We start from the raw sequence: 12,075 nt of genomic DNA, 5'->3' as shown, positions 1-12,075 counted from the left end.
GTGTCTGGACACCTGCCAAAGGACTCTGTCCACAACCTGAGCAAGTGCAGAGACTCTCCAGGGTTCAGGTTTTCCTTTGGATCTAGTTGCAGAGGGTGCCCCTGGCACTAGAAATGCTTTCTGCATCAAGCCACCTGTAAAAGTTAGACTAATAGCATTTAATTCCATGAAATAACATCTCCATGACAGCTTAATGGCCACAGCTGGAACCCAAGGGTAGCTGCTTTTGTGAAGAAACCAGGTTTTTCAGTTTTCTCTCCCTTTTCTGAGCTACTTCACAGCTCTCAGCAGGACTTGCATCATCCAGGAAACCACTGGGTCCATGTAAGGAAGACATTTCTTCATCTCCTGTCTGGTCAAAGGGGGTGGGTGACAAAGGGCCAAAACAGTAACCAAAACAAAAAAAGGCACAGAGTGTGAACAGCTCAGGGTGAGCAGTTTGAATTGTTTTACCTCTACAATTAACTCATTTTGACCCCTATTTTATTGCCTTCTCACAGATAATCATGTCCTCAAGTGTTCTCAAGAACCAAGCAACCACCTCTCACCTTGCCCATTGAAGTATCCCCTAGAACTAAAAATCCCAAAGCAGGAGGGCCCCTGATCTCCCCACACTCCCAGGAGAATCCCTGTCCTATCAAACTCTCTCCCCAGATTTGTTCCCAACAAACAACAAGGCAACAAAGCACCCTTCCACCACAGACTCCCATCCAGGAGGCAGATTCAGGCAAATGGAGACACTCTGCACATGGATTTGCCACAAAATCCAGTGTTTCTGACTATTTATCTCCCTTCTACTCCCTGATTTTTCCCAAAGATAACACAACAGAACCACACTTTGCATGATGTCTTGCTGGGGATTTCTTGCATTTTTCAAAACCTCAGTACCTTTTCTTTAAAGCAAAAACTTGCTCTGCAGTTGGCAAGCTCCCCAGTTTGCCTCTTCTCAAGCTGGTGCCTCCTCCTCTGCCCAAAACCAAAGTACATTGGGTGCAGCCTGATGCTCATTTCGGGGAGGGGAGAGGTGGACACCTCACCTGAGTCATCCACATTCACTTAAAAGAAGAGAGCAGGAACACCTTGAATAATAGCATCCCTTTATTTGCTGACACCATTACAAAAACTGATTACATTAGCAACCAAAAAAAAAAAAAAAAAAAAAGGAGTGTTTACTTGAGGTTGAAGTCAGAGGCAGCTAATCCCAAAAATGTAATTAAGTAAAACAGTGTACAACATCAGTATTAAAATGTCATATCCCACTGGTGACTTTACCACGTTGGAGTTTTCTGAACAAGTTTTATTGAGCAAAATAAGACAAAAGATTATGTGTTTACTGTCTCTCCAGGAATGTAAAGGTCTAATTATCCAAACAGGTTTGTTTTTATTATAAAACTAAACTCTGGAGGTGTCTACAGAGTCGGGTTTTTTTCTTTAAATCAGTAGTCTAACAAGGATTAGAAAAGACAAAACTCTGTTCAGTGTTTCTGACGAAGTAGAAAGGGTGAAAACATAAATAAGGCTTTAATTTGGCAAAATATAATACAATGCCTTCTGCTATCCTCAAATTAACGATTCCCCCGTGACTTCACTCTGCAAGAGAAACAAAAACACCACGTCAGAGGAGCAGTTTCCAAACAAACCCACACCTTGACAGCATTTTGTTGGCGTTGGCCAACACCAATCTCAGAGGAACAAGCCAGGATGGTGGAGGCTGAGCAAGAACAGCCTCCCAGAGCAGAGTCAAGGTGCAGGAAGCCTCTTCCTCCCACCTGCACCAAGCCCATCCTATAAGGAGTCCTGTAAGACTGGGCTCATCCCACCCTGAACCCCATCACCCTCAAGACCAGCTCTGCTGTCAGTGCTGTGTCACAGCAGTAGGAGCATAAAAAAAACCTAAATCAGGAATAAAACAAGTCCCCATCCTCGGCAGGTGAGAGGGAGCTGTGACACTCCTTGTAGCAGCTCATTCAGCACCAAGGCCTTGCTCCCTCTCAACCCAAACACTTCACATTAAGACCTGGACCACAACCTGCACGAGCTGCCTGAGGAAGGTTAATGTAGAGTTTATCCAGACTTGACATTTAAGAAGTTTACCAGCATGATGCAGCCAACCACAAAGGCCCATGTTTCCAAACTGGCTGTATTTGAAAATAAAAGCCTTGTCCATGTGTCTGTCATTGGATGAAGGGTTCATGCCAGACTGATGCTCCAGGATACTCATATCCCCCTGACCACTGCGAGCCAGTGCTGGTAGCTCAGGGAAAGCCCAGTGGGTTACTTTAATATCCTCCATCCCAAAGCAATCAGAGCATGGAAGTGTAGACAGTTTGCTGGGATGAAGGAAACAAGGCACAGACTCTGGGAGCACAAAACTTCAGGTGACTTGCTGCATGAAGCAGCAGGTAGCAAAAGAGAGAGGGATACAAGATTAGTCTCAGCTAACTGATGTGTGGATCCATGGAGGAACAAATCCAGGGCCTACCAGAAGCTTTTTATGATTTGCACATAGAATTTAAATTAGATATGAGGAAAACATTTTTCACTGAAAGCGTTGTCAGGGTCAGGCTTTGGAACAGCAGGGAGTGCTGGAATCACCATTCCTGGAGGGATTTAAAAGATGTGTGGATGTGGCACTTGGTATGATATGGTTTAGTGGTGGCCTTGGCAGTGCTGGTTTAGAGGTTGGACTCGATGGTCTTACAGGGCTTTTCCAACCTCAATAATTCAATGATTCCGCAATATTATTCCAAAAAGCCTCATATTTTGACACCAGACTTGTTAAATTTGAACAAGGTCCCACCACCACAGACCAGTGGCCTTCCCAACAGCCACCCACCAGCTCAGCTGGCTGCACCCACCTGCTCTCTGGTAGTGTTCTCATCCCTTTGCCAGCATTTGGCTTATTGACACGAGCAGCTTCTTGAGATGACCTACATCCTGGTTAAGATTCACCGCCACATTTAGTCTTTTATCAGTCAATTCCTGGAAGAAGGGGAAAAAAAGAAATCATTAAAAACTCATTTACAATCTAATTACCACAAAAGCCTAGAATTAGATCCTCTGTATAAAATTACAAACTCGTTGTGCAGATGGGAACAATTCTTGTAAGTCAGAGGGTTATGGCCACGTTTAATGACAACATGGTTCAAAGTCAAGAAGCCCTTTCCTGTTCCAGGGAATTACCTGCATGCAGAGAATGCCAGTGAGAGCATTGCTGACCTCCAGCTCCCATCCCGCTGCTTCCAGGAATTGTGCTTGTATCCACAGCTGACCCAGCCTCAGAGGTTATTACCCCACATCCCCACAAGCCTGGCTGAATCCCCCCACAGATGGGAGCACATGGTTTGTAACACAGGCTGGGGTGCACCCAGGGGGAGGGATGATTTCTGACTCCACAGCTGGAACAACAAGGCTCCTGGACCACCAAGGAGGGGGTCTGATTGAGGATCTGTGGGATGGTGTCCTCAGCAGTATGTAATACCCAAGCACAGGGCAGCTCCAGCTGTGGAACACCATGTGGAGCAGCTGGAGACACACACCCTTCCCCACCCACACAGCTCCTGCTCAGGCTCAGGACATGGGCTGCTGCCCACCAGCTACCCCATGGATTCACCCCCTGCTTTGAGCCCCTGGGAAATGCCCACTTGCCAGTGACTTGGATGAAGGCTTAACAAAGCAGTCTAAGCACCAGTCAAAACAGAAAAGGAAAAAGGAAAGCTACCACGAGCCGAAAAGCTGGTTTCCTGTGCTGAAATGAAAGTGCTGAGCGTGCGTTTTTCAACAAAAATAAATCCCTGTTTTATTTTTCCAGGAGTTCAACAGTTTATTAATCAGGAAGTGTCACAACTCAAGATGGACTCTTCCCCTCCTGCCTCCCTGACTGTCAGCCCTGCTGGAGCCAACAGTGCTGTGTAATCCCTGTTTTATTGCCTTTATTGATTAACTCCTCCAGAGACGCACCGAGCACTCCACATCCAAAACACACCTTACTTGCTCCTCACTCAGCTCAGAACACAGACATGCAGATAACCTGCAGGAGAGCTTTTCCTGGAAATTTAACAGCTCAAAATAAGCAGCTCTGCCTTGGTGTCAGCAATGCAGAGGTACCCAGTTCCCAACAGGAGCACGGAGGCGTTTCCAGGCGCTCAGCGTCGGCCAACCCCGCTCTGACTGAACCAGTGCTACCACCAGAATGAGACTGATGCATTATGTGGTTGCAAATCTCTCCCCAGAGTTCCAGGGAAATTAGAGGGAGTTCAGAGAGAGCCATTTTCCCTGCTCCCATTTGGCTGGAAATGCAGAGTGAGCAGTAAATCAAACTCAAGCACCTGCACTGTTACAGAAATGACTCCGGGCTCAGACACAGGAACAAAACAAAGCTCTTACTGAATACAACTGGTGAACATCTCCTACTGTAAAAAATCATTGGGATCTGTGTTAGGGTAGCCTTAGCCTGTTTTACCCCTGTTGAAGATCAGGCCTGCCGAGGCTGAGACTTGGCTTAGTGATCTCATCCAGACAGGAGCAGAAAGGCAAAGGCAATTAGCAGCCCAGCAGACAAATGAATCCAGCACTGACCAACATTGCCAGGGATGAGGGTGCCTGTGCATTAGCACTGGAACCACAGGCAACGAAGGAGCCTCTCAGTCCACTCTCAGCCCCATCTCTGGGAAGAGCTTTTCCCTCCCTTACTCCCTCTCACTTCTTTTGTGATCTCACTAATCTCAGGTAGTGTTTACTCATAAATTATAGACACATCCCCAACCCTCCTGGGGCCAATCCTGAGTAGCTCCCAGTGGAGCAGCCACTGCTGTGCCCCAGGCCCCTGCTTGCCATGACTCAAGGGAAAGAGGAGAAATTTAGGTTAAATATATGGAAGAAATCATTCCCTGTGAGGGTAGCGAGACACTGGCACAGGTTGCCCAGAGAAGCGTGGATGTTCCTTCCCTGGAAGTGTTCAAGGCCAGTTTGGATGGGGCTTGAAACAACCTTGGATTGTGGAAGGTGTCCCTGCCTGTGACAGGGGGTTTGGAACTAGATGAGCTTTATGGTCCCTTCCAACCCAAACCATCCTGGGATTCTATGATTCCATCTTTTTGGGATATGGAGATGAAGAGAGAAAAAGGATAGCAGTGGGGAAGGCCCTGTGATCACAGACTCAGTAGCCAAGACAAGTGCTGAACTGTCTGGACAGATTCCCCTCCACTGTTCCACACATATGGCATTTCCAGTTTCCAATGATGGAATGTTTTACACTGAGATTTGGGGAGGAGAAGCATGTTAGAATTCATATAAGCCTCAAAATAAGCTCAGTGCCTAAGCAAGCTGCTGAATTTAAATGACTTCCTTAAAGCACACTAAAAGGCCCCCTTTAGTCATCAGCTGGTCCCATAAGTGACAAAGCAGCTGATTAGAAAACCCAAATGGTCTATTTTTAAATTGAAAGAAAAGGAGTCTAAAGAAAACACTCTGAGTGTGTTTGAGGGTTTATGCAAGTATCATTTCTCAATTTTGTGGGCTGGTTCCAGTACCCAGAAGGAACAAATATGCTCATTTTCGAGCACGTGTTTTCAGGTCCTTCATAAAAAAAGAGGCACTGTTGCTAGGTGGAAGTGGCTGGAAGACTTTCTTTTTTGATCTCAGAGCTATTTTCAGCTGGGTTTTTAGGCTTCTGGGGAGACAGTTTCCTTTTCTCCCCCCTCAAAAAAAAAAAAAATCAAAACCAAAAAGGCAGCATAAAAGGCTTGGAGAAAAGATAAAGTAAATGTTCTAATTCCAGCCTCTGCCAATGGCTACCTGTCAAGAGCGCTGCTTAGACAATTAACGTATTTTTACTAATGAAGGCTTAATTATAGGTTTGTTAGGACTGTTTTTCCACACTCCTCTTCAGAATAAAGCCATGGATATTCTGGCAGAAAACCTGCCAGAAAATCCACAACGTGCCCACAAGAGCTGAAGAGAAGCAAGAGAAGCAATGCGAGAGCCAGAGGGGTTACGTGAGTTAAGGCTAAAGCAATTAAGTCAAACGAGCACATCTGGGGCACAAGTAATGACACCTGGCCCAGGAGGGCTCACCAGAGTCACCAGCCACATGGCTGATGGCATCGCTGTTCCCATGTACCACACGGATAAGCCATAAAGGCACAGCAGAGCTGGGATTGGTTTGAGGGATTCTCTCCAGCCTGCTGGACACAGAGCACCTGATTGTCACCAAAATCCCCTCATCTTCTGCTGAAGGGCTCAGCAGACCTACTATCCTCCTGGGAACGAGCTCACAGGGTTGGGACATCCAAGGCCTCACAGGCCCAGCTGCAACCCTGGCTTGAACACAGTGAGCCGACACAAAAGTCCATCAGCATCAACTGATTACTCTGGAAAAGCCATTTCATTCCTGCTAATGACTACAAAGGCTTTCCCACAGTACTCCTCAGAGGACCCAGAGCTTCCTCCTGCAGCTGATGAAGCCACTTACTTTCAGCAGCTAAAAGGAGTCGATATAAATTATTTGTCCTATCAGCAAACGCTCCTCTCCCCCTCAGACGACAGCGTTTCCTTCCACTCTATCCATCAGAAGGAAACGGGTAATGAGTTCCACTGACACCACTTAGCTGTGTAAAACGTGCTGGGAGAGCATCTGCTTTAGCCTTCCCCTTCCCAAGTGCCTCCTGGAAAGCTGTTTCGAAGCTATTTTGAAGCTGGTGTAAAAGCTCTTGTTTTCAGAGATGGAGAACGCCAGTGAAAAAGCCACAGCTCCATCACCTCTACAGGTGGTGCCTTTTTAGGATCAATATACTAATCATCCAAGCATGAAAAAAGGCCACCCCAGAGAGAATCCACCAAATTCCACACCCTAAAACTGCACTGCCACTGCTGGAGGATATAGGAGCAACAGCAGTCTGGAGAGTCACCCACCCACAGCACAAGGCAGAGTTCAAGTCTGTTCCTTCCTGAAGCTCAGGAAAGTAAAATTTTACTGCTGGACCACATCAAGGCCAACACGAATTCCCAGGAGCCAGGACCAGCTGAAGTTGAATTCTGGTCAGAAGGAACCACGTTCTAGCAAGAGACAACCTCTGTCTTGGTGTTATGGGTCATGCAGAACTGCCTCTCTCTGGTGTTACAGATGTCAGCAAGGGCCAACCCAGCAGTGAGTATTTTAAGCCATCAGCAGATTTATTTTTAGCTTCCCCTTTCCCTTCTTGGAGGGACAAGTCTGGGGATCTTCCCACTGTTGCCCACACCAAATCAAGAACCCATCAAAAGCCCAGACTTTATGTAGAGAATCTCTCCTCTTCCTCCTCGCAGATTTGAGCCACAGGAAAGGGGTCACAATCCAGATGACAGCAGAACTCCCAATGCATCCTTAGGATACAGCTCTAGGACACCACCCTGGCAAGGACTGGAAGCTTCATTAAGCCCTCATTTCCCCACCAGCAGCACACAACCTGTTCCTTTGCTGGACCTCACTTCCCAAAGTTCCCTCTTTGCATGGGATTTGTGTTGCCCCTGAGCTCAAAGAAACACTCACCGACTCTGTGCAAACGTCGCTGTTTTCAATAACATTGGCATCCCCAAAAACTTTTCCAATTTCTCTCTCAAGAGCTGCCAAAGACTCCTGGGCCTGTAAAGGAAAAAAAAAAAAAAGGAAGTTAAAAAAGAAAAGAAGAAAGGAAAAAAACAGGGAAGGCACAACAATTAGCAAAGCCTGAAAAGCAACCCCCCCAGTCTCCCCAAGAGCACCAGAGACACAGGAAATCACTGTTAAGGAGGAAATCTGTTTTATGCCAGATTTGCTCAAGGGACCAACACATTTGCCAAGACTGACATGTCTCCTTACAATCAGCATGTTGCATGTCAGCCTGCCTGCATCTGAGAGCAATTCTACAGGGAAGCTTTAAGAGTCTCATGTCAAGTTATTAGGTAAAAATTGTGCAGCAACATTTTTTTGCAAGAGTAGGAGTGCAGGCAGGTCTCAAAAATCCTAATCATAGATGTGTACTTATGTAGAATATACCATGAACACCAGCACAGCTTACTTCACATGTCAACACCCAACATAATTTGTCCTGAGCAAAATTTTAAATTCCTTATTAGAGCAGGTTTCCTGTAGCTTCTCACCTCCTGGCACTGCTTTTGTGATCACCTATCCCTGCCCCAGGACAAGGCATGCCCCACCAACAGCATTCCCCACTCCAGTCTTGCAAGAACTCATCCCAATTTCCATACTATGCTGAAGGAAACAAGGTGTTCCAGAGTCTGGAGCCAGAGCCCAGCCACTCCACAGGCTGTTCTTGTCTCCATTTATCAACTTTCCATGAGCTTTGTTTCTGGGGTGACAGACAGCACTGAGACCTCTCATGCTTAAAGGTTGTCCACTCCAATCCATCTCCTAAGAGCAGTCATTGAGGAAGAGCAGAGGAAACCCACCTGCTTGTCTGATCACACTTGCACAGAACTAACTTCTAAGATTTGGAGTCTCCTGGGTTATAGTTGATGTGTAACCACATGTCAATGGGCTGATGGCTTGTAAACCAACTTGTAACCCTCTGCCACTTGAAACTGGATTTAGAAGCCTCAGGCTGTGCTGTGGGTGGAGGGCTGTGGGATGAGCTTTTTGTTAGGCTGGGTTTCTTTTAAATAAAGAATTATTTGTCAGCCCCAAATCACCGCTTGTTCCCACTGGCATAAAATTATCACGAACAAGGGAGTCATTCAGGAAGGATAATTAAACAGAGCTGTTGGTTGCAGTTCTATCATTTCTACAGACATGCAGGTATCTTGCATGAGCTCTTACACCCACAGTCACAGTGGAGCAAACACCCCACCAGGAAGGCAGTTCCCTCAAGCTGCTCAAATCACCTTTTCCAGCATGGGAAAACTACAGATCTTGAGAGTTTTTGATAAAATTTCTATCTGCAACTGTTAAGGGTCTCTGCTTACCTTGGGCAAGTCACCAGCCACCTTCTGTCTCTCGTTTTGATCAACTTTGAGTTTTGATAGTGTTTCGTTTAGCTGCGTTTTCAGCTGCAAAAGAGTAACAAAGAAAACTCAGTCTCCCCTCACACACACAGATTTCATCTGTCTGTCCCACGGATTAACCCAGTGCACATGGACTGCAAAGGGAGTAAGATTACTGACAATTACTGCACACACTGGATTAGTGGACATGTATGATGAGGTTTACAAGGACAGTCAAGGAAGAGAGACTCCATCTGTGAAGATAAACGGAAGGAACGGAAACTACAGAAGAAAAGACGCGGTCGGCATCGGCTTCGTTAGGAGTGGTTTCAACTTTTAAACTACATTGCCAGGAGGAGCATTAGCAACCCTGACAGTGCATAAGCCTCTCTAGCACCCTTATCACAGAAGTCAGCCCAGACTCCAACTTAAGTCACAGCAAACATGCAAAAAATGCAGATTGTCATCTTCCTAGTTCAGGCTAAACAGTCTCTTTACTGCTGAATAAACTAAAAAGCTCTACTTGTCATCTTAATAAAGCACCACTTACTACAACTATGTTGACTTAACCAATCTGTTAACGTCACATCAAGGCATGAATCACTGACAGGGGGGATATTAAGTTGTCGATTGTGTTTAGATTCAATCCAAAAAAGTGAAACTATTTCAGTCAAGAAGGATGAATACTCCGCACTGGCTGCCCTTTAACTGCAGCCTTCCAAAGGATAAACATTTTTTAAAGGGTATTTTGATTGCACTACAACACAGCACACAGAACCAGCCACAGCACTTGAGGCTTGAGCCTCGAACAGGAGTGTTAACAAGGAGCTCGAGTGCCAATTTTGTTGGATTTGTGCCTCTGAAGTGAGCTGTGCTAATGTTCACTATTCCTGCTGTCAATCTTCTTGGGAGCCACCAGGAGATTAAAGAAGGGAACAAAAGGCTACTCAGAGCCCTGAATTCTCACTAATTCCAAACCTGCACATTATATTTGTCTCACCCTTGGAAGGCTTCCCCCTTTGGAGCACCCTGGACTGGTGAATGCTGGCATTCTACATTTTGGAGAAGCACTGTTGAGCTCCTCTGCAGTTTGAGCTTATCTCCTTGCTCACCCTATAAGCAGAGGGAAACCTATTCTGAAATCCCACCATTTCTATTCCTCAGCCTCCTGCAAAAACCACTCCCACCCACTGGACAGCATTCCTGAGCCATTTGCATGCAGGTAGTTGTTCACCACCTCCTCACAGCCCCATCAGATTGCACTCGAGCTGCCCTAGCAGGGAGCTCAGCTTTTTAAGCTTTTGTTGTGTACAGACATAATAAATTGTTGCCTCTTATATTCAAGAGGTTGGCGTTTACTGATTAACTCCAAGCTATGCATTCAATTCCCATTTCCCTTGCTTTCAAAAGGAGAGGCTCTGGTTGCTGAGGCAAGAAGACTGTTCACTTAAGCAGATTGTTGCTGTGGTGGTTGTTTTTTTCTAAATAAACCCTGTTTTAACCCAGTCACATCAGTGGCAGCACCCTGGTGGGATCAGCTCCACCTGTGGTGACAGGTTCTCCCACCACCCACTCTAAAACCCACAGACATGGCGACAGCAACAACCTTCCCCAATTCTGGCTCAAAAAGCAAGAAAAAACTGTTCAAACACAAGGAAAGGAAGGATCTGACTGCTCCTGCAGCCTTAAAAACCACATCAGTGAAACAAGGGAGAAGGGGAAGGGCTCAGATTGGAAAACCATGCATCCTTGGGTCTATCCTCGGTTAATCCAAGTCCTTCTTGAGAAAGCTGGTATAGGAGCATTATTGGCTGGAAGCATTTCTAGCCAAACACGCTGTTTCACATGCAAGCACCAAGCCAGCACAGCTATTCAGCCACAGCAGGATGTCAGCAGCTGAATGGCTGGGTACTCTGAATTAATCTAACATTGGTTTTGGCCAATTTCTGTACATACAGAGCAGGATGGAAAAGGCTCTGTGCAGTCAGAACACATACCACAGTTGCATCCTCAAAAAGCTTTGGGGGGGGAAAAAAAAAGAAAATCAGAGAATAATCCTCAGGTTGAGAGCACCACTTTTGCTGCTCCAAGGCCATTACATTTGCTGTTGCATATGCCTACACTGCAAATCTTCTCAAGAAGTTTCAGGAACGAAAGTCTTACAGACTTTGGGGGGAAAAAAGGTCTTAAGAACCAGACATGCTATTGTTAGGAGCAGAGAAGAGAGACAAATTGTAAAAAGTCAGACTACATAAATGATTTCAATGGACAAAAATACCAAGCTGAAGAGGTTAGCAGAACAGACAGGATTTGAAATAAGTCTCCGCTTCATACGTATGCTGGGAGCCTGGTTTGTGCCCAACGGAGAACAAGCTTCTTACCAAATTTAACTCTTCATTCTGTCTTACTGCTTCAGAATATGAATCATCAAGTTTTTTCTGCAATTCAGTCAAGAGATCTTTGAGCTGAAATGAAGTTTAGAGTTTTAGGATTTGTCTCCTTAGGATGCCCCCTTCTCTTCTGCTCAGTTGTTAGTGTGCCGCTCTACCCTAAGGTGTCACAAGCATACAAACTCCTCAGCCACAGGGGCTAAGCACTGGGTTAGTTTGCCAGCCAACTGGGAACCAAAAGAAATAAAAGCAAAAAAAAAAAAAAAAGAAAAGAACAGCTTGGACAATTAAGTTTACCTCTCTGACTTCTGAAACATAAGTAGATCGTTCTATTTCTGCCTTTTCTAGTTCACTTTCCAAATGTTCTCTCTCTTTTTTAAGCTGGAAACAGAAAAACAGAGTTAAAACAGATGTTTCCAATGCTTTCTCGCAGTGTCATTTGCTTGATTTGTAATTAGCTGTAAATTTCTACCAAATATTCCGTGACATTTAGAGAGCATTTCAAATGCAGTGATTGCACAGTGCAGATTTAAACTGCTACACTTTGGGGAAAAAAAAAAAGATAAAAAGAAAAAGAATCAAGCCCAAGATTGTCAACAAGCAGTAAACTGTTCAGCCTCACAAGAAAGGGCTCCAGTGGGTGAGTACAGAAGTAAAAAACAGCACAATTTCCAGTACTCAGCTTCTCTGCTCTTTAAAAACACTGCCCAAAAGACTCAGATTAAAC

General features: G+C 45.5%; 1 protein-coding gene across 8 annotated transcripts in view; it reads right to left on the bottom strand.

The window, feature by feature from the left end:
• Positions 1–1,080: 1,080 nt before the first annotated feature.
• Positions 1,081–12,075, bottom strand: part of KTN1 (kinectin 1) — a 76,598-nt gene continuing 65,603 nt past the window's right edge. For 5 of the 8 annotated variants that reach the window (XM_051768750.1, XM_051768752.1, XM_051768753.1 and 2 more), the window contains 5 exons: positions 11,646–11,729; positions 8,941–9,024; positions 7,529–7,621; positions 2,859–2,982; positions 1,081–1,590 (listed from right to left, as the gene is read on the bottom strand). In XM_051768750.1, coding sequence (XP_051624710.1) covers positions 2,878–2,982; positions 7,529–7,621; positions 8,941–9,024; positions 11,646–11,729 — 366 coding nt within the window. In that variant the 3' untranslated portion in view covers positions 1,081–1,590; positions 2,859–2,877. Of the gene's footprint in view, positions 1,591–2,858; positions 2,983–7,528; positions 7,622–8,940; positions 9,025–11,339; positions 11,424–11,645; positions 11,730–12,075 lie in introns of all 8 variants that reach the window. The other 3 variants (XM_051768749.1, XM_051768751.1, XM_051768755.1) reach the window with 1 other exon arrangement.

Source organism: Manacus candei, unplaced genomic scaffold (assembly GCF_025592945.1).
Source record: "Manacus candei isolate 608988 ecotype Guabito, Panama unplaced genomic scaffold, ASM2559294v1 h1tg000097l, whole genome shotgun sequence".
Taxonomy (NCBI): domain Eukaryota; kingdom Metazoa; phylum Chordata; class Aves; order Passeriformes; family Pipridae; genus Manacus; species Manacus candei.
Note: the sequence above shows the minus strand (reverse complement) of the source record. Positions and strands in the feature narration are given on the sequence as shown.